This window comes from Lithobates pipiens, unplaced genomic scaffold, assembly GCF_037356315.1.
Source record: "Lithobates pipiens isolate NorthernLeopardFrog02 unplaced genomic scaffold, aLitPip1_a1.2 Scaffold_22, whole genome shotgun sequence".
NCBI lineage: Eukaryota > Metazoa > Chordata > Amphibia > Anura > Ranidae > Lithobates > Lithobates pipiens.
Window position 1 is genome coordinate 111,808,926 of NW_027507784.1, and position 19,025 is coordinate 111,827,950.

A 19,025-nucleotide genomic window follows, 5' to 3' on the forward strand; every position below is an offset into this window, starting at 1 on the left:
TTCCCCCTCCGCATTGGCATATTGTTGCCTTACAACCTGAAAGGTATCTTTGTCTGGCTGTTTTACCTACCACTCAACTCCCTGTTCAACTCACATTCCCACTCACAAACAGACATCCCTCAAATGAAAAGAAAAGTCCCCCAAGAGGTACTGGAACTTTGATATAAGTTTATACCAAGTAGTGAGAGGACAAAAACATTTGTAGAGCCCACTGATTCACATTAGGCTGCTCAGGGCAGACAAGGCTACCCTCCAATGGGTACACCAGCAGGTTAACATAAAAAAGTGCAGACATGGAAGAAGCGCCAGACCAAAAAAATCCTTTTAATTTAATTATAAATTAAACTGGCCTATTTTATCTTTCAGTCTGGCACTTTAGTCTGACATCCCTCCCTGGCTGCTTCACCCCTGGGTGACACACTTCCCTCCCTGGCTGTCTTAACCACCTCTAAATATTAGTCCTCCCCAGCCATCTCACCTCCAGCAACCAGTGGGTGCAGAGAGACCCCAGTAAGAGAAAACCCTGCTGGACATAACCGAGCACTCTCATATTTCTTCATTCTTTTCCTGCATATACTGCTCCCTGTCATACCCTGTGCACTTCTCTTCTGTACATACTGCCAGCTGTCATACCCGCCACAATTCTCTCCTGCACACACTGCCTCCTGTCATCCCCTCTAAACACCTTTCATGCAAATACTGCCAGCTTTGTTTTTTTAATATTTCCAACACTTTTACTAGTACTAATAAAAACATACACCTTGGAAACATGTTTAGCCAAATTGTTTTTGATTTGATTCAGAATGGAAATAATTTTCAATAATATTTGGGAAAACTGATAGGCACGCTGAGTGCATATTAGAAATGTAATAGGAATCAATAAGCAACCAGCATCTGCATCAGCTTTGCACTTTTTAATTAAAATATCATACTAAGGAAATAGAGTAATTCAAGACCAGAAGATGAAGAATTATTCAGGAAACTGAAGAAAAGAAGCGCTAAAGGTTTAAGCAATCTACCGTACATTAAAAGCATTTTCATCTTCATCATGATGTTTGCAGTAGATGGTCACAGTTTCATTAAATCTGCTCCGATACTTAAGCTAAGAGTGTTTTACTGAGCATGGTGTAACAGCATATGCTGTACCAAGCATTACAGAAGAGGAAAGAAAGCCGAAAGAAAACTTTTGTGCTTAACCAAAAAAGGAAGAAGTAATACTCAGTGGTTCTCGGCAGAGAGATGTATTATTTGTGCCAAAAGTATTGTAACTGTATAGTTGTATATAATTATCAGTAACATTTGTGTGACTGCCATATAACATATATCATACCTAATACTTTTAATTTTGCTGATGTATGTAGATCTTTGACTTCAGCCTTAATCTGGGAGATGTCATCAAGAGTCACTTCTCTTATTTCCAGCTTATGAGTCTTGCCTTCTTCAGAGATAAGAACAGTCCTACTTGTGTGAAGCTTCTTATCATTTCTGTACCAAGTAACGGGCATATTCTCATGGGAAAGCTCAAAATTAAAGTGAGCTGTTTCTCCCTCTTTAACGGTTTGATCTTTAAGTGGTGAAATAAATTTAAGTCTGATGCCTGCAACAAAAGTATCACTAGTTAACACACTTTTCCTGCCAGGTAAAAATCTCTTGAGGCACTCCAAAATTATTATAGTGAGATGGAGAATTTAAATTTTTCTTATTACAGAAACCATAATCAGGGTCAAAACAATTATTATATAATTGATTTCAGGGGATTCATAAAATATAATTTTCCATAATTTTCTCATCTCTACTGTCAGTTCTGACTTGCCTTCAACCGTGAGCTTGGCTGTTGTCTTTTTGCCTTCAACCTCTGCAGTGTATTCCCCTTCATCATCAAAAGCAGAGTCATTAATGACCAAGATGTGCTTCTTTCCATCAGAAATAATGTCAAATTTGTCACCGGCCTTGATAATATCTGGGCCTTTTGACCATATGACATTTGCTTCTCGAGTAAGAGCACATTCAAATCTAGCCTGGCGCTTCTCTGGAACAGTAACATCTTTCAGAGGAACAGCAAAGTCGAGCTCGATTTCTGAAGACAAAATGTGGTTTATAGATGTTAAACAAAAGTAGAACATGTAATGTATACAGACAACAATTTCACCAGGACATGCATACCTTTTACAGTCAGAACAGCAGAGGTAACTGCATTCAAAGCCTGGAATAGAACTTCTCCAGCCTGTTCAACTTTGACTTTATGGAGGGTGAGGAAACGTTTTCCTTCTTCAGCTCTGATTTCACATGTCTAGGAAACAAAGACATTGATAATAGATGTGAATATGAGGACACATTAAAATGATATTTATAACAAATTCTGCTTCCTAAGTTAAACCATATATCTTTTTGCTGTTGAACATTACATTTGGAAAATAAATGTATCTTATGTTTAGGATTTTATTTAATGTGTACATAAATCAATTTTTTACTTTTTTAACAGAACAGAGAATCATTAACACAATCAGTTTTTATTTCTGTCTTTTTTCCATTGGGGAGATTTTTCTTTACTTTCTGTCAACAGCAGGATTTAATCAAGGTTATTCCCTCTTAGACAACAGTCACTAGAATAGGTTACCCATTGAAATATTTCCTCTCAATTCTATGGCCAATGGTTACTAGGACCAATAGTGAGGGTGAATCTCCCTAGCAGAGACACAAACAGAAAATAAAACTTACAGAGGTTCTAACCCTTTCACATTTCATTCAAAACAATAAAATAAGTCTTGGGTTTATTTTATTTACAGTATATAGGCACTAACAATTTATGCAACACTTACATATTGTATATTCACATCAGTCTTTGCTCTCAGGTAGCTTACAATCTATACAGGCATACCCCACTTTTAAGTACACAATGGGGTTTATTTACTAAAGCTGGAAAGTGCAAAATCAGGCTCACTTCTGTATGGAAACCAATGAGCTTCTAACGTCAGCTTGTTCAATTAAGCGTTGGTAATAAAACCAGGAAGCTGATTGGTTTCTATGTAGAAGTGAGTCTGATTTCGCACTTTCACAGCTTTAGTAAATAAACCCAATTGTGTACTTAAAAGTGGGGTATGCCTGTAGTCCCTTTCTCACATAGACACAAATGTAGGGCCAACTTAGGCGGGAGTCAATAACCCTATCAACACATCTTTCAAGTGAATAAACTAGAGTATCCAGCTGAAACCAACAAAAGCACAGAAAGTATATACAGACTCAATACAGATAGTGTCCTATCTGGGATTCGAGTACAGCAAGGCAGATGTCCTAACCACTAAGCCAATATGCTGCTTTACATATATTTTAAGTTAAGCAAGTGTGCTGGAGACCAGGAATGTCTCTAAAATGAGACAATGATCATTATTTATGTCTAGCTAAACCAAAGCAAACAAAACTGACTTATGATAAACTATTATGCATTTAGCACATATCTGCTTATTATACTGTTACATGTTGAAATATAGGCCTTTTTGTAGTATCTTACAGGTGATGGCCGCAGAGTCTCTCCTTTCAATTTCCATTCTCCAGGAATATCTGCCTCAGATATTTCACAGTCAAAGGAAGCAGATTCCTTTTCATAAATCACAACATCTTCAATTGGCTTGAGAAGGTCAACTTCCCGCTCTTAGGTAAAAGAAAAGAAAGTTTACTGACAGCACTACAGGCTGCTGTTCCACAACAATTAAACAAACTTTCTTTAATTTATAAAAAAAAAAAAAAAAAAGTTTACTTACCTCCCAGAGTGAGTTTAGCTGTGACACGTTTTCCTTCAACCTCTACAGAATATTCTCCTACATCGTCTGGACTAGTATTTTTGATAATCAGATATATTTTATTCCCCTCTTTCTTCAGCTCAGTTTTGTCAGTTGGTTCTACTGGAATCTCCTCTTCTCCCTTGAACCATTTGATGTTTGGTGTGTCCTTAACAATATCTGCCACAAAAGTTGCTGTATTTTTGGGTTTAACATGTTGGTCACGGATAGGCTTGACCAACCAGTCACGAATTACCTCTGCCAGGAAAAAAGTACAATTAAATGATTTTGTATTGTTGTTTTAAATACATAAACTTATTACCAGCAATATGTGTTGCAAAAGCTCCTCTTTTTAATTTGAACTCAGTGCTGACCTAATGAGAAAAAATGTTGTTGTACACTGATGCCACCCATCCTGGTTTTTTATTTATTTTTATTTATTTGTAGGTTTAAAAGGCGTTGGCATTTATTAAGAAATTGTATTTTGTAGGCCACTAGGTACATATTTGAAATATGAATATTTTTAAATGTTTTTGACTTACCAACAACTTTGACATTTGAGGAGCATTTGATGTTAGCACTTTCTACGGTACAAGTGTATACTCCAGCATCTGTATCATCTGCATCCATGATAGTTAGAGTACGGTTTAACCCGATAATATTTGTTTGATATCTGCCAGGTGAAGTCTCACTGAGCTTCTTGCCATCCTTTGTCCAGACTACGTCTCTATCTTTATTAAGTTCACAGCTCAGATACATAGGCTGCGTTTTCACAACAGTGACTTCCTCTTCCAGAGTTTTTACAAATTTAACAGGCAATTCTGTATGAAAAAGTAAAAGATTAGTTTTATGTAAATGTGATACTATATGTATTACATAAACATGGCTTGAGAAAAGTACAAAAACAGGCTTTGTCATGAAGGTTTAACACTGTGGCACACAATATTATTTAAAAAAAAAATATTCATTCCAAGTACAAAATAAACAAACATTCTTCACAGATATTATTTCCCTTTTTAATAAAATGTAATACCTTCAACAATAAGTTTGGCTGTAGATGTCTTTTCCTTGTTGCCAAGTTTTGCTACACAGGTATATTCTCCAGTGTCCGAAAGCTGCACATCAATAATATGAAGTTTCCTGTCTTTGCCATCAGAAATAAACTTATGCTTGGGGCTTTCTCTGAGGTTGCTGCCATCCTTCATCCAGGAGGTAATAGCAGTAGAGGGTGAAATAAGGCACTCGAAAATTGCTGAAGACCCAACAGACTCTGCTTCTTGTAACACAATGTCCTTCAACTCCTTGACAAACTTCAATGGCACGGCCTTCAGCTGGTAAGTGAATGCTGGTTCATCTGGAGGTTTGTCACCACCACTGCCAGGGCGAAGTTTCTTCTTGTCAGCATCTAGTGGTGAAGGTGTCTTTTTGATACCTAAAATTTAGATGTGGACATGGGAAAACTGAGAAGCTGATGCTTGTATAAATCTTACATCTTTCTTCCAGTGCATTTTAAATACTGGCTATACTATAACGTGGTTAATATATAAAAAGTCACACATAATTAGTCATAGAATAGTGCACAATATAATAAAAGGAATTTAAATATAAATGGTTTATATAATTAGGACAGCTTTTGTTAGTAAAGCAAGGAAGTAATTCACATATTGGCTCTCAGATTTGTAAATCATAGGATGGTAGTTTCAAAAGTTTTTTTATAGGAAACTGTCATGAGAAAATAATGTGGATTGTCATTAATTATGCCCTTTTGAACATGCTAGTTGCTTAGTTGTCATTTAGATCCTCTTGCATCATTTTTTTGATTAACAAACTTGAAATACGTTCTGCATGCTTGCCTCAGCTCTGAAGTTAAAGGATAAACATGACAGCCATGCAAACAGCATTTTATTAGAAGTTCAGCATTTGCCACTCAAATATTCTCTCATAACAGTTTTACCTTAACAGCACTAATACAGACATTTTGCAAAGACAAGCATGTGAAATCCAAAGCAAACTATTCTCACCTTTAAATGGAAGTTTACCCTTAGGAGCCTCCTCTTTTGGTGTTTTAGTATCTAAAGTGAAACAGTGATGTTAGTACATTTAATTACTGTTCAAGCCATTTTTTTAATGCGGAATTCTTAAATATTTTTTCTGACATAAAAATGTTTTTAAAAGTGCATACATAAACAAGTGGCCTAAACTAGCAGTTGTGAGGAAGACTGGTGCAATCTCAATATGATGAATTATACATTGATCCCAAAAAACTCTTCGTATGTAGCATGAATGAAATGACATAATACAAATATTAGGCTGTGGTACATGAAAATAGTGAAGTTAGATTATGATCTAAAATGCAAAAGTGAGTGGATAATTTTCTCAAAACAAAATGCACACACATGAAGACAGACAATGAAACATTAAGAAACAAGTATGTTTCTATAACATGAAGAGTGAAGACATTTAATGTTGAAATTTAATATGAGACAGATAACACATGGTCATGTTTCTTCTCCAAAGATGCTTATGAAAACAAGTTTATGGGTATGAAGCAGATGATCAGTTTCTTCCAACAAATATGGGACAAGCCTTCCATCCAAATTTATTTAGTGCATATGACGAATGAAAATGATGGATGCGTATGACATTTTAAAAGCAGACCTTTTCCTGCAGAGACTTCTCACCTCGTCTACCAATGGCCTTTCCTGGCGTTTCTCTGGCTCTCTTCCTTCCTTGTCCACTGTCTTCACTAAGTATATCTTCTTCAGAGCCATAGTCAGTCTGTTCAGAAGTACTTTCAAGTTCTTGTTCCCAAGTTTCATCTTCTTCTAATTCCTCCATGTCATTGGAATCTGTTTCTGTTTTCAGAGATGCTGAATCCTTATCTTTAAGTGGGCTCCTCAATTTTTTCCTATCAACAGGAGTGCTAGTTCTGCTAATCACTTTTAAAGAGCTTTCATCTTGAGGAGTCTCTTTGTCTAAGGATTTCTTTTGCTCCACCTTTCTTCTGTCTGTAGGAGTGCTAGTTCTGCTAATCACTTTCAAAGATCTATCATCTTTAGGTGAAATCCCTTTGCCAGGTAGAAGCAGTTCCTCTGAAGGCAGAGGGGTTTTAATCCTTTGCACCTTTTTGAGAGCTGGAATTACAGGCTTTTTTTCTTCAGGTTGTACTTTTACGGATATTTTGTCTTTATCAATTGGGGTTTTCAAACGACTAATTTGCTGTATTGGAGAAAGACTTTCTTTTTTAGCTTCTGCTGCTGATTCTTGAAGGTGTGCCGTGTCTGTCTTCTTTTCAGGTTTTGTAATCTTTATGACTCTCTCTGTTGGATACTCAAGGACATCTTCCATTGTAACTTTGGATTCCCCAAATACTTTACTGTCCTGTTCTCTCTCTTGTTTGGCATCGTATGAAGGAATCTCATCTACAAAAGGCGCTTCTTCAATTGATATTTCAACAGTGGGTATTGCAGCATGCACACCTGCTACTTTTTCTCCTTTTGCAATTACAACAGGTATTATTGGAGCCTGCTTAGTATCTTTAGGCGATCTGCTGGAACGAATTACATCCCCCTTGTGTGCAATATCTTCTGAGAGCTGCTCTTTTTTCTTAAGATCCTCAATACTCTTCTTATCAGATACTTCTTTACCTAGGTCTGCATGTTTCTTTTCTTTAAATGTATCTCCCTGTTCTGCTATATGGGTGACTTTTTTCTGTGCTATTTCCTCAACTTGTAAATCTGCCTTTTCATCTTTATGTAATAGTTTTGACCTATCTGGTTCTGTATCTTTAGAAATACTTTTGGGTTTGGCAAGAACACTGTCACCCTCCTTTAATTTTTCAGTAGGTTTTTGGCGTAGCAATTTCACTTCTTTGGGAGCCTCTAAAGATTCCTTGCCTTCAATGCTACTTATTTTTTTTCTTTCATAATGTGCATCCTCTGGAGACGCAATAGGCTCTTTTATTGGCATCTTTTTAGTAACTTTTTTAGTCTTCTCAAAGATTGTATCTGTTCCAATCTCATCTATCTTTTTTGTAGGTTTGTCAGCATGCTCATCTAGATCCTCTAGTAGCTCATCACTCTCTGCACTGATAATTTCTAATGGTTCAGTTGCTGTTTTCTTGGGTGTAACAACAGGTTCTTTAGTGGGAATCTTTTTTATTTGTTTTGCTTTCTCCACACTTGTGCTCAATTTAGACTCTTTTACTTTCCTGCTAGGTTTTTTAACATATTCATCTTGGATCTCTGGTAAATCATCACTCTCATCACTGATTATTTCTACTCTTTCATCTTCTTTGTAAGAAACAGCAGGCTTTTTTATTTTACCCTTTTCTGTGACTTTCTTAATTTTCTCCTTATTTTTATCTAATTGACCCTCCTTAGTTTTTTTAATGGGTATTATTATTTTTTCCCCTTGGGCATCTAATATTTCATCACTTTCAGCACTGCTATGTTCTTCTTCAGAAGAAGAAATAGTAGGCTCAGGCTGAATAATCTTTTTTATTTTTTTATGCTTTTCATCCTTCTTATCTATTATTTCTTTGTTTTGTTCTTTTGTTTTATCCTGTATTAATTTTTCAGTTTTATCAAATTTTGTCTCTTTAGGTTTTTTGATAGGTGTGTGGGCCTTTAAAATGTCATCACTTTCAGGGCTGCTAATCACTACTTTTTCTTTCTCCCCAGGAGAAACAGTGGGCTCATACTGAGGGATCTTTTTTACTATCTTTTTATGTTTTTCATCCTTCTTGTCTACTGTTTCTTGGTAAGAAGCAGCAGGTTTTCTTGTTATATCTTTTTTCAGCAATTTTTCAGTTTTATCAATTTTTTGTACTTTAGCATCCTTAGGTTTTGTGATGGGTATTTCAGATTGATCCATGTGGGCCTCTAAAATGTCTTCACTTTCAGGACTACTAAGCTGAACTTTATCATCTTGTTTTTCCCCAGGAGAAAGAGTAGGTTCATACTGTGGAATCTTTTTTGTTATCTTTTCATATTTTTCATCCTTCTTACCTACTGTTTCTTTGTGAGAAACAGTTTCTTTTGTTATACCCTTTTTGATAATTTTTCCACTCTTCTCAGGTTTTTCTAATCTAGTCTCCTGAGGTTTTTTAAAGAGTGTTTCAATTTGTTGAATGTGGGCCTCTAAACCCTCATCACTTTCAGGACTGCTAAGCTCTACTGTTTCTCCTTCTTCTTCCCCAGGAGATATGGCGGGTTCATACTGAGGAATCTTTTTACTTATTTTTTCATGCCTTTCACCTTTCTTATCTACCTTTTCTTTGTAAGAAACAACAGATTCTTTTGGTATAGCTTTTTCGATAATTTTTTTGTCCTTCTTCACAGTTTTATCTAATTTAGCATCTTTAATTTTTTGGGCTGGCATTTTAATTTGTTCCTCATAGATCTCTAATTCTTCCTCACTTGCAGCACTACTAGATTTCTCTTTGTCTTCTTCCTCCCCAGAAGAAATAGTAAGTTTATGCTCAGCAATCGTCTTCTTTTCTATTTTACCCTCTTTGATCTTCTCTGCTGCCTCTGGCAAGACACCAATTATTTCTTTATCTTTTTTCTTTTCAGCTATTTTCTTTTCTTTGCCCTCTACCTTTACCTCTAATTTTGGCATTACTTTGATGCTTGGCTTTTCAGGAACTACTTTAACTAAATCTTTTTTGTGTGTAATAATATTCTCAGGCTCTTTAACTTTAATGTCAGGCTGGTAGAATGTATCTCTTTCCTCTTGCTCTTCTTCAACAGAAATCTTAGCTGGCTTATATCTTTTCTTGTCCTCTACTGTAATTTTTGTTTTTAAATATTTTTGTGGCTCATCTTTTCCTTCCTTTTTGGCAATCTCTTCTGTATACTCAATCATTTCTTCAGACTCCCATTGTTCAAAAATATTTTCCTTAGAAGCTGCATGAATCTTTCCTTCTTCCTTTTTAAAAATCTTTCTTTCCTCTTCAATAACATCTGTAAACAGTCTTTCTGCCCTAAGGCTTACATCCTCTTCAATAGGAATAAAAATGTCACCAGAGAAAAAAGGCACTCTCCGGACTGCTTCTACTTTGCTTTCTTCTGTCAGTATTTGACCTTTTTGCATTATTTTTATCGGCACTCCGGGTTTCTCTGTGACTAAAGGTTTAACATTTAATTTAAAAAGTAAGATTTGTTTAAATTTTATTTAAGACTGTATGCATAAAACAAAATGCAGAGAAAAACAGACAGAAAAAACATACACACACATTACTGTACGAAACAAATAAGACAACCAAAACAATCTTACACTTTTAAATCTATACATACACAAAAAGACATACAAAGTAAGAAAAAACACAGTAACCAAGCATCAGGTACAAAACAGCACAGATAAAAATACAGTAATCAATTGATGGATTCTCTACTATCTCACTATGTAAACAAACACTTAGTCCCGTGAGCATGATGCATCAGTAAAGTCACGATCAAGGGTGCTGACATGATGTTATACATATACTAATGTCCCTTAATGTTACCATAAACGTACAATTGTAATATTAATGTGATACCTACGTAATCATGTGTATAAAAACCTTCACATGCGTCATAATAAAGGAGAACGGTTATTTGGAAAGATGCTGAGCGTATCTTTTGTGTCTGTTACCTACTGCAGTAGTTATTAATTTGGAACCACTAATCAATATGAGGATAGGAGTTGCCTATCATCAAAATATCCATTTCACTATGTAACTATGTAAGCCTGTTTCCTTGTTCTGCATGTGCAAATAACAGGTTCACTTTAGAAGCAGGAAACAAAAGTCACAAATCTGGGGCCCCGTGCGCAACCCATATTTTTATGATACTGTTTGTATAGTTAAACATAGTTTAATCCTTAATTACTAAATACAGTTTCATATAATATTAAAAATACATTGACTGATAGACTCAATTTACTGCAATAACATCATAACTTTTTTATGATGTTTAAAGCCACTTCAATCTAAATAAAAATGTAAGAAACATATACTTGAATATATGTGAGTATTTACATATCTAAGTAAAAATGAACTTGCTTTATATTTTCTGAATTTAAAACAAACAACGCAGAACATGTACCTGCTTTCTTTCCAACAACTGGAGTTGTAACTGGTGCTGTAATGGCAGCTTCATCTCCTTTTGGTGATGGAACAGCTTTAAATTGAAATTCATTTAAGATAAGTTAATATTTAGTGTACATAATACATATTGTTACTATGCATAAGCTTTATACTTACAAAATACATTTCAAATTGAATGTATTTAATTATTAGATTGATAGCATTGCACAAAGCATACATATGCATCCTTCAGTGGCATCCAAACAGAAACCATTTTGAATAAGTCTGAAAGCCGTACTTTGGTCAGTGACAATGGGTTAACGGCTTGCTGACCAGCCACCACAATTATACTGGCAGGTCGGCACGATCTCACAAACCATTGTAACTATACATCGGCCCCTTTGTTGTGATAGTGCCAATGCTCATGACCAGCGATGACCGCCGGCCACGATGACCACTGGCCGCGAGCGATCGCGGGCATGAGAGGCAGAACAGGAACATGTGCGTTTTGTTCTGTGAAGAGAGACAGTTTGTGAGTTCCTAATAGCTAAGAATCATGATCTGTCATTTCCTCTAGGTCAGTCCCCTCCTCCCACAGCTAGAAACACACATTGGGAACACAATTAACCCTTTGATCACCCCTAGTGTTAAACCCTTCCCTGCCAGTGACATTTTTACTGTAATCAGTGCATTTTTATAGCACTGATCGCTGTATAACTGCCAATGGTCCCAAAAATGTGTCAAAAGTGTCTGATGTGTCTACCATAATGTCGCAGTCCCAAAAAAAATCACAGATTGCCACCATTACTAGTAAAAAAATGATAATAAAAATGCTATAAATCTATCCCCTATTTTGTAGACGCTATCACTTTTGCGCAAACCAATCAATATATGCTTATTGCAATTTTTATAACCAAAAATATGTAGACGCATACATATTGGCCTAAGATGAGAAAAAATGTAATATAGCACTGATCGCTGTATAACTGCCAATGGTCCCAAAAATGTGTCAAAAGTGTCTGATGTGTCTACCATAATGTCGCAGTCCCAAAAAAAATCACAGATTGCCACCATTACTAGTAAAAAAATGATAATAAAAATGCTATAAATCTATCCCCTATTTTGTAGACGCTATCACTTTTGCGCAAACCAATCAATATATGCTTATTGCAATTTTTATAACCAAAAATATGTAGACGCATACATATTGGCCTAAGATGAGAAAAAATGTAATATCTCCATTTAAAAAATGGGGATATTTATTATAGCAAAAAATACAAAATATTGTGTTTTTTTCAAAATTGCCTCTCTTTTTTTGTTTATAGCTCAAAAAATAAAAAATGCAGTGATGATCAAATACCACCAAAAGAAAGCTCTATTTGTGGGAAAAAAATACATAAATTGCCAGTTAAAGAATTGCAAAAAATGGCCTGGTGGTTCAGAAGCCAAATCCTCCGGGGCTGAAGTGGTTAAAGAACATTACTAATGTTTGCACTGATGTTATTATGAAAGTAATAGTAAGCCAGATATAAGCATACATTTTATGGTTAACAAAGCCAATGGCTTCCTATATTATTGAATCCTACCTTGTACAGGGGATGGCTCTTTTGGGGACACAGACACTGGTAAAGGCTTAGCTTCCGCTGCAACTTTAAATATATTATGACTTGTTAATTAAGTTATATGCAACATTGATAACACTGTTCATAGGTTCATTAGTGAGATAAAGTGTTTAAAAATTAATATAGTTAGTGAAATACTTTCAAAGTTAGGAAATTACACATTTTATTCAATATTAAAGAAAAGCATGATTTAAGAAATTTTTAGTGAAGATTTTTTTTAATTTTTTTTTCACTTTAAAGCAATTAAGGATAATGGTTAACATGGACAAATGACAATTCAGCTTCTTGTTTATGTTTTAGGCCACACTTCAATGCCTTATACATTTAAAGAGGATTAGCCAGTTGTCCAAATTGCAGGCAATCCCATAATGCATATACCTTTAGCTGGTTCAGGCTTTATTTCCTCTTTTTTCACAGCTGGTGTGACCTCTGGTAACTTTTTCTTCTGGACTTCAGGAACTTAAAAATAATATTGATTTTTATAATTGGGGCCATTGAACTTACCTTGTGCTAAATGTTTTTTTAAGATAGACAACAATAATACAGAAACACTACAATGTACAGAGTAACTCTACATAGATTTGTTTACACATAAGAGCTACACAAAACACACAATGCTTAATAAAAAAAAGAACACACTGCTCACAGTGTTATAAAGATATAACATTCATTTGTTACCTTCAGGCTTTTTCTCCACTGGAGGTTCTGGCCTTTTAAACTTCTCAGCTGGTTTCTCAGCAGGAGGCTCTTCAGCTTCTTTTTTGACAGGTTTTAGAACTTTAAGACAAAGAATTGCTTTTTTCACTCTGGACTGCTAAAGATATAGTATGTTGTAATACAACACATTCCAGAGTGTAAAGCATTAAGCATGACAAAGCACATACAACACCGATCATCAAAGACTTTGACACTTTAAAAAAAACTAAGACAAATAATACACAAATACAGACTTCTTTACTAAGTTTGTTTGCTTTTTATGTTAACGCAGTTGGATTAATTTTTCTTCATTTTTGAGGCATATTAATGTAAACAATATAGCAATTTGCAAGTAAACTCCCCCAGTTAAAAAAGTGTCTATTAGTAGTTCTTCAATGTTATAAAAAAAAATCATGTTATGCTATTATTACATTTTACTCTGTCTTTAAGCAAGCTTGTTCAATTATGGCAATTTTCTGGCTTTATCCTGATTACAAATTTGAAAAATATTTGTTTTTGCCTTTGCGTGTTATTTAACTTAACTATTAAAACAATAAGTGGAACATTGCATTAAGTGATTAATACTTTAGTAGCCGATTCCATAGTTAAAAAGCTGGAATACTATGATAGGAATACACTAATATACCTTTTTTAAAACTAATTTCTTCTTTTTTAGGAGGTAGAATCACTGGTTTACGTTTAGGGATAACTTTCTTTTCTGGTTCAGGTACTTTAAAAAACATAAATTTATATCTAGTGTTAACTTATTCAAAAATATAGTATATATTAATTATGAACTTTAACACATTAAATAGATGTTTCAACCAAATTGGAGTAATTTTGCCTCAATCATGATATTTTTCAGCTATTAAAGGTTTGTTGATTATCAGACATGTTAGGAAAATAACTATTTCATGTCTTACATTCAAAAAATGAATAATAATAAACTGTGTATAGGCTTAATGATTTTTGCTTTTGGTCTAGTATACAGGATGTCAATTAGTTGGAAAAAATATTTTTTTATTAAACATTTAGACAATATACTGGTTAAATTAATACTAAAGATAAATATTCACACTTATACTGTACATATACTAAATAGACAGATAGGCTAAATAGTGTCCCAAGAAACCTGATAATAAATATGGCTTGCTGCTCACAATCTATAAGTAAATGATAATTATTTGCCCTCTTCTGCAGATATAATCTATAAAATGTTCTACCTTTAAAAGGCTTAAGTTCCACTTTTTCAGGCTCAGATGGAGTTGGCTTTCCAGGCATAATCTTCTTTTTGTCCTCTGGAACTTTAAAGAAAATAAGGGGATATTTACTACATTGTGAATTTTAACGTTTAAATTTCTTCAAGGAAAGTGAAAGAATAACCTGTTCGAAAGTAATCTGTAAAGATTGTAAAGATGTCACACACAAGATAATGACAGTGAGCAATGGATGAAATGAAATGAGAGGTTATAAAAAATAAATGGTGAAATCGGTGATGGTTCTTGATGAATAAGCCCCTTTATGAAATGTAACTATTACAAGCAAAAACACACAGACTGTGAAAACAAACACATATCACATAAACAGAATATGCATGCTAAGCCTGCATTTTATGTAATGATGGTTGGTAATGGCACGTATGGTATTAATGCTAATAGGAAAATCCCTAATACCTTCAATTTTAAAAGTCTCCTCTTTTTTCATGGGAGATGGTGTCCTAATACTTGTCTTCTCAAATTCATAATCTTAAAAGAACAGGATTTCAATATTTAGCAAAGAACCAAGCGACCGATTTAAAAACATCCATCCTTGATTTACATATAAAGAAATATTTGAAGAATATATGAATGATGACAAGACGAACAATAACATTACAGATAAACAAACAAAAACAAACTCAGACAAAGACAAGCAAAAAGACAGATGTAATGAGAAGTTAAAATTGACAAAAAAGTCTAGGTCTTTAAAAAATGATTTGGACATAAAGAGGAATGACTGTTTTATGATGAGTTCTATATGAGAGGATATAAAGTTAGACTTAAAAAGTCAGTCTTTAAAATCAGAGTTTCTTGGAATAGGTATGATTACTTCACAATTTATACTTATGAAGAAAACCATAAACATATTTTTCTGAAAAGTGAGAGGATGATTAACACTAATAAGACTGATAGACCTATACCTTCCTCCTCTAGCCCATATTCCTCTTCTTCTTCCTCAGAAAGAATCGCAGGTACTTCCTCAAGTGGTGAAGCTGGCTTTACAATGTCTGCCACTTAAAAATATTATGGTAGTACATATTTATATCCATGATTTTTCAACAAAAATGTCTTTTAAAATCTAAAATATTATATTCATGTTAAGTACCTGTCAAAGGAGAAGCTTTTGCATAAGGTTTCCCCTCATGGGTAGGCTTCTCATCAGGCACTTTAAAAGATATTTAAAACATTCAATATAGAAAAAAAATGCATTGCTAATGAAAAAAATTGATTATATTGTATTTATTATACCTGGAACAGTGCCTTTCTTGACTATGCGAACTGATGTTTTTTCTTCAATAGCCCTTTTCTTTTGTGTTGGGACTTTAAAAGATAATTATTTTTAACTGTTATCTATGAATTTACTAAACATATTAATGATAAATCTGAATGAAAGCTTTATAATATACCTTTCACAGAAGGTACCTCCTCAGTAGGCTCATAAATAGTTTTTTTCTCAACTGTGACTCCTTTCTTTTGTACATCTAAAAATTAATTTTACATTTGTTTTTGTTTTTTAAATATTGACTTCATTTTAGGTATATTTTGTAAAAACTGTACAGTCATATGGTGAAAGAAAAAATAACATTAAAGGTCGTATACCTTTTACGGAAGGTTCTACATCTTTTTTGGTAATTGTGGCAGGCCTTTTCTCTTCTAAAATTGGTTTTGCTGGCAACACTGTGGGTTCTTTAAAGATATTAATTTGTTGTTAGATGTTCAACATTACAGACAGACAAAATATCTGTGAAGTAGACAACAGGATTTGACAGCTGATATTTAAAAAGATATTAGTTTTTTACGCAGGCAACAAACCTTCACGAATATTAAATGATACATACGATCTTATTAAACTAGTATATATACATATATATATATGTATGTACCTTCTTCAGGAGGAACAATCTGTTTTTTAGTAACAGGTAGGTGCTTCTCCTCTGGAACAGGCCTCTTAGCCACTTCAGCTACTAAAGAGTAGGCTAGCTTTAGTATACATGGACTACATACAAGGCAGACAACACATTGTGATATTATGAAGATATACCTTCCAAAGGAGCTGTTACTTCCTTTTTAGCAACAGGACTAGCTGGTTTCTGCTCTTGGATTTGTTTCTTTGGAGCAGCAGGCACTTTAAAAATAGTTCTGTGTTATTTGTTTTTCTACAACACAATATACATCGATCTGATATAAATCAATGGAGTAAGAAGATGAAGTACCTTCAGCAGGAGGCTTCACTACTTTTTTGGCTATGGTAGTAGGTGCTTTTTCTTTTAGTGGTGTTGGTTGTGGCAGTTCCACTGTTTTAAAGATAACAATACTGTAACTTAACTATTACAAGACAACACGAATAGGTAGACAAAAGGAACAAGACATATACTACATTTAATTAGTATTTTCTCTTTGTACTCCCTTTTTAATCTCCCCCATTTTAAACATGATTATTTATAATGGTGTTAAGGTTAGTCAAAATTTAATTTCACAATAATATACCTTCTTTCTCTGTGAAAATAACTTCTTTTTCAGGTAAAGAAATTAGAATCTCATCTTCAGAGTCCAGTTGTCTTGCAACCTCTTTAAAGATATTAGTTTAAGTTCAAAATGTACTCATAGAGATTGTTAATGGTTATGATAAAATGATAAAGAAGATCTCTTATACCTTCTTGATTTGCAACAACTTTTTTCTCTGGTGCAGTTATTGTTGGTCTGTCTTTAGTTATTGGCCTTTCCTGAACAACTGTTGCTTAAAAGATATTAGTTTAAGATTAGTATGTATCAAAAACATTAATGAATATATAAATGACTAAGCATCTTCAGCTAAGAGCCGTAAAGATCTACCTTTTTTAATTGACTTGGCATCTCTTCGGGGTAACTGCACTGCAGTCTCTGGCTTTTCTTCAGGAAACTGTCTTGTTTGATACTCCAGCTCTTTAAAGATATTAGCTTGTATTAATATTTACCTCTATGCTAGTTGCTAATCCACAATAATACTTGACATTATTGTGTAGTCTGTATAAATATACCTTCAATATAATGATATTCAGTTTCAAGAGTAGATTGAACATCAATCTGCAACCTGCCTTCAGGAATCGGCCCTTTCTGGACCCCTATTTCTAAAGAGATTAGTTTTACATTGGTTAATTATTCCGGTGTTTTTTATGTCAGATTTTCTTTTAACTACATAATATATAATATACCTTCAATATGGACATCAGATTCTCTTGGTTCAGTGACTATTTTTTCTTCCTGGACAAGCTTCCCTTGTTCATCAAATACTAAAGATATTACTTTAAAATTAGTAATTGTCCAGCTACTAAAAATTACAATTGCTAGGTACAATATAAAGGTACAAGTATTCCATACCTTTCCTATGAGTGACTTCTTTTTTAAGTATAATATTTTCTGGCTTCTTGACAGGACTCTGCCCCTCTTGTACCTCAACTAATTAAGACATTTCAAAAAGTATCATTGAAGCAGTTCTCAATGTGAAAAATGGGTTGTTGATCAGAATTACAGAAAAAAAAGTAGTTTAATTACCTTCCTCAAGAGAAATAACTTCTCTTTTAGATAAAAGAGTTTGTGGTTTCTCCCTGGGGATATGTCTTTTTTGGAAATCTATTGAAACAAATACATTTATCACTGTATAAACAATGTTGGGTAGAGCTGTTGGTATATGGTGAACTGGAAAGAGAATAATGATTTCATGAGAAGCGCTTACGACAAAAAAATGAAGAGAATCTGATTCATAAGCATGAATGTTTGTATAGGCATGACATTTATGAACAGTCCAGTAATTTATATCTATCTTATCTATATCTAATATAATTTTTTTGTGGGAGACTAACTTGATTTATATGTGTTGAAGCTTGTGTATTTTCTTCCAGAGTCAGATGTTTTGTTTTGTTGTCTAATAGAGAGGGTGCTGATTAATAAAATGTGCCACAAATAAAGGTGATAATGATGATTATCATAAAGCATCTTGCTTGTGTGAATCATATTTTGATTTAAATAAAGAAAGGTTGGGATTTCCTTCAGTCATATTCCCATTTGGGATATCTACCAAGATTTATACATTTCTGTTGCAATGTATGCTAATGACTGGATGGACATGAGTGATGAGACAAGAGTGACTAGTATACCTTTTACTGTAGAAGAAGAATCTAGGTTTGGTACAGTGCTTTGGGGTTTCTCATCTAGTAACATCTTTCCAAGGACTTCACCTAATTCACACAGGTAGGTTTGTTATTATTGTTTCACTTTAGAATGAATAATATGTTTTCATGGATAGGTTGCTGAATATAAAGATGTGATAATGGTATACCTTCCTTGTAGAAAGCTACTTGTTCCATCATAGATGTTTGGGGTTTTTCTTCAGACATAATTTGTTTTAGCACACCTAACAAATTAAAATATATTAATTTAAATTATTATATTATGTACAGGATATTATTTTAATGGATTTTTGGATTTTTAATTACTGGATGACATTGCTGATGAAAGGATGTGGTTTACCTGTGAGATAAGAGGCAGCTTCATGTTTAGATATAGCAATTGCTGGTTTATCTTCATGGCTTAGTCTTTCTGCACCATCTAGCATTTTAGATGCAAT

The 19,025-nt window shown here is 34.0% G+C and overlaps 1 protein-coding gene across 1 annotated transcript in view; it reads right to left on the reverse strand.

Moving 5' to 3' along the window:
* Nucleotides 1–19,025, reverse strand: part of TTN (titin) — a 337,354-nt gene that overhangs the window by 114,607 nt on the left and 203,722 nt on the right. The window contains exons 111-123 of the mRNA XM_077448105.1: nucleotides 14,387–14,467; nucleotides 13,146–13,244; nucleotides 12,846–12,926; nucleotides 12,432–12,494; nucleotides 10,865–10,939; nucleotides 5,798–5,848; nucleotides 4,810–5,208; nucleotides 4,319–4,597; nucleotides 3,759–4,034; nucleotides 3,509–3,648; nucleotides 2,164–2,290; nucleotides 1,814–2,077; nucleotides 1,331–1,597 (exon numbers count right to left, since the gene is read on the reverse strand). Of these exons, the coding sequence (XP_077304231.1) occupies nucleotides 1,331–1,597; nucleotides 1,814–2,077; nucleotides 2,164–2,290; nucleotides 3,509–3,648; nucleotides 3,759–4,034; nucleotides 4,319–4,597; nucleotides 4,810–5,208; nucleotides 5,798–5,848; nucleotides 10,865–10,939; nucleotides 12,432–12,494; nucleotides 12,846–12,926; nucleotides 13,146–13,244; nucleotides 14,387–14,467 (2,202 nt within the window). The remainder of the gene's footprint in view (nucleotides 1–1,330; nucleotides 1,598–1,813; nucleotides 2,078–2,163; nucleotides 2,291–3,508; nucleotides 3,649–3,758; nucleotides 4,035–4,318; nucleotides 4,598–4,809; nucleotides 5,209–5,797; nucleotides 5,849–10,864; nucleotides 10,940–12,431; nucleotides 12,495–12,845; nucleotides 12,927–13,145; nucleotides 13,245–14,386; nucleotides 14,468–19,025) is intronic.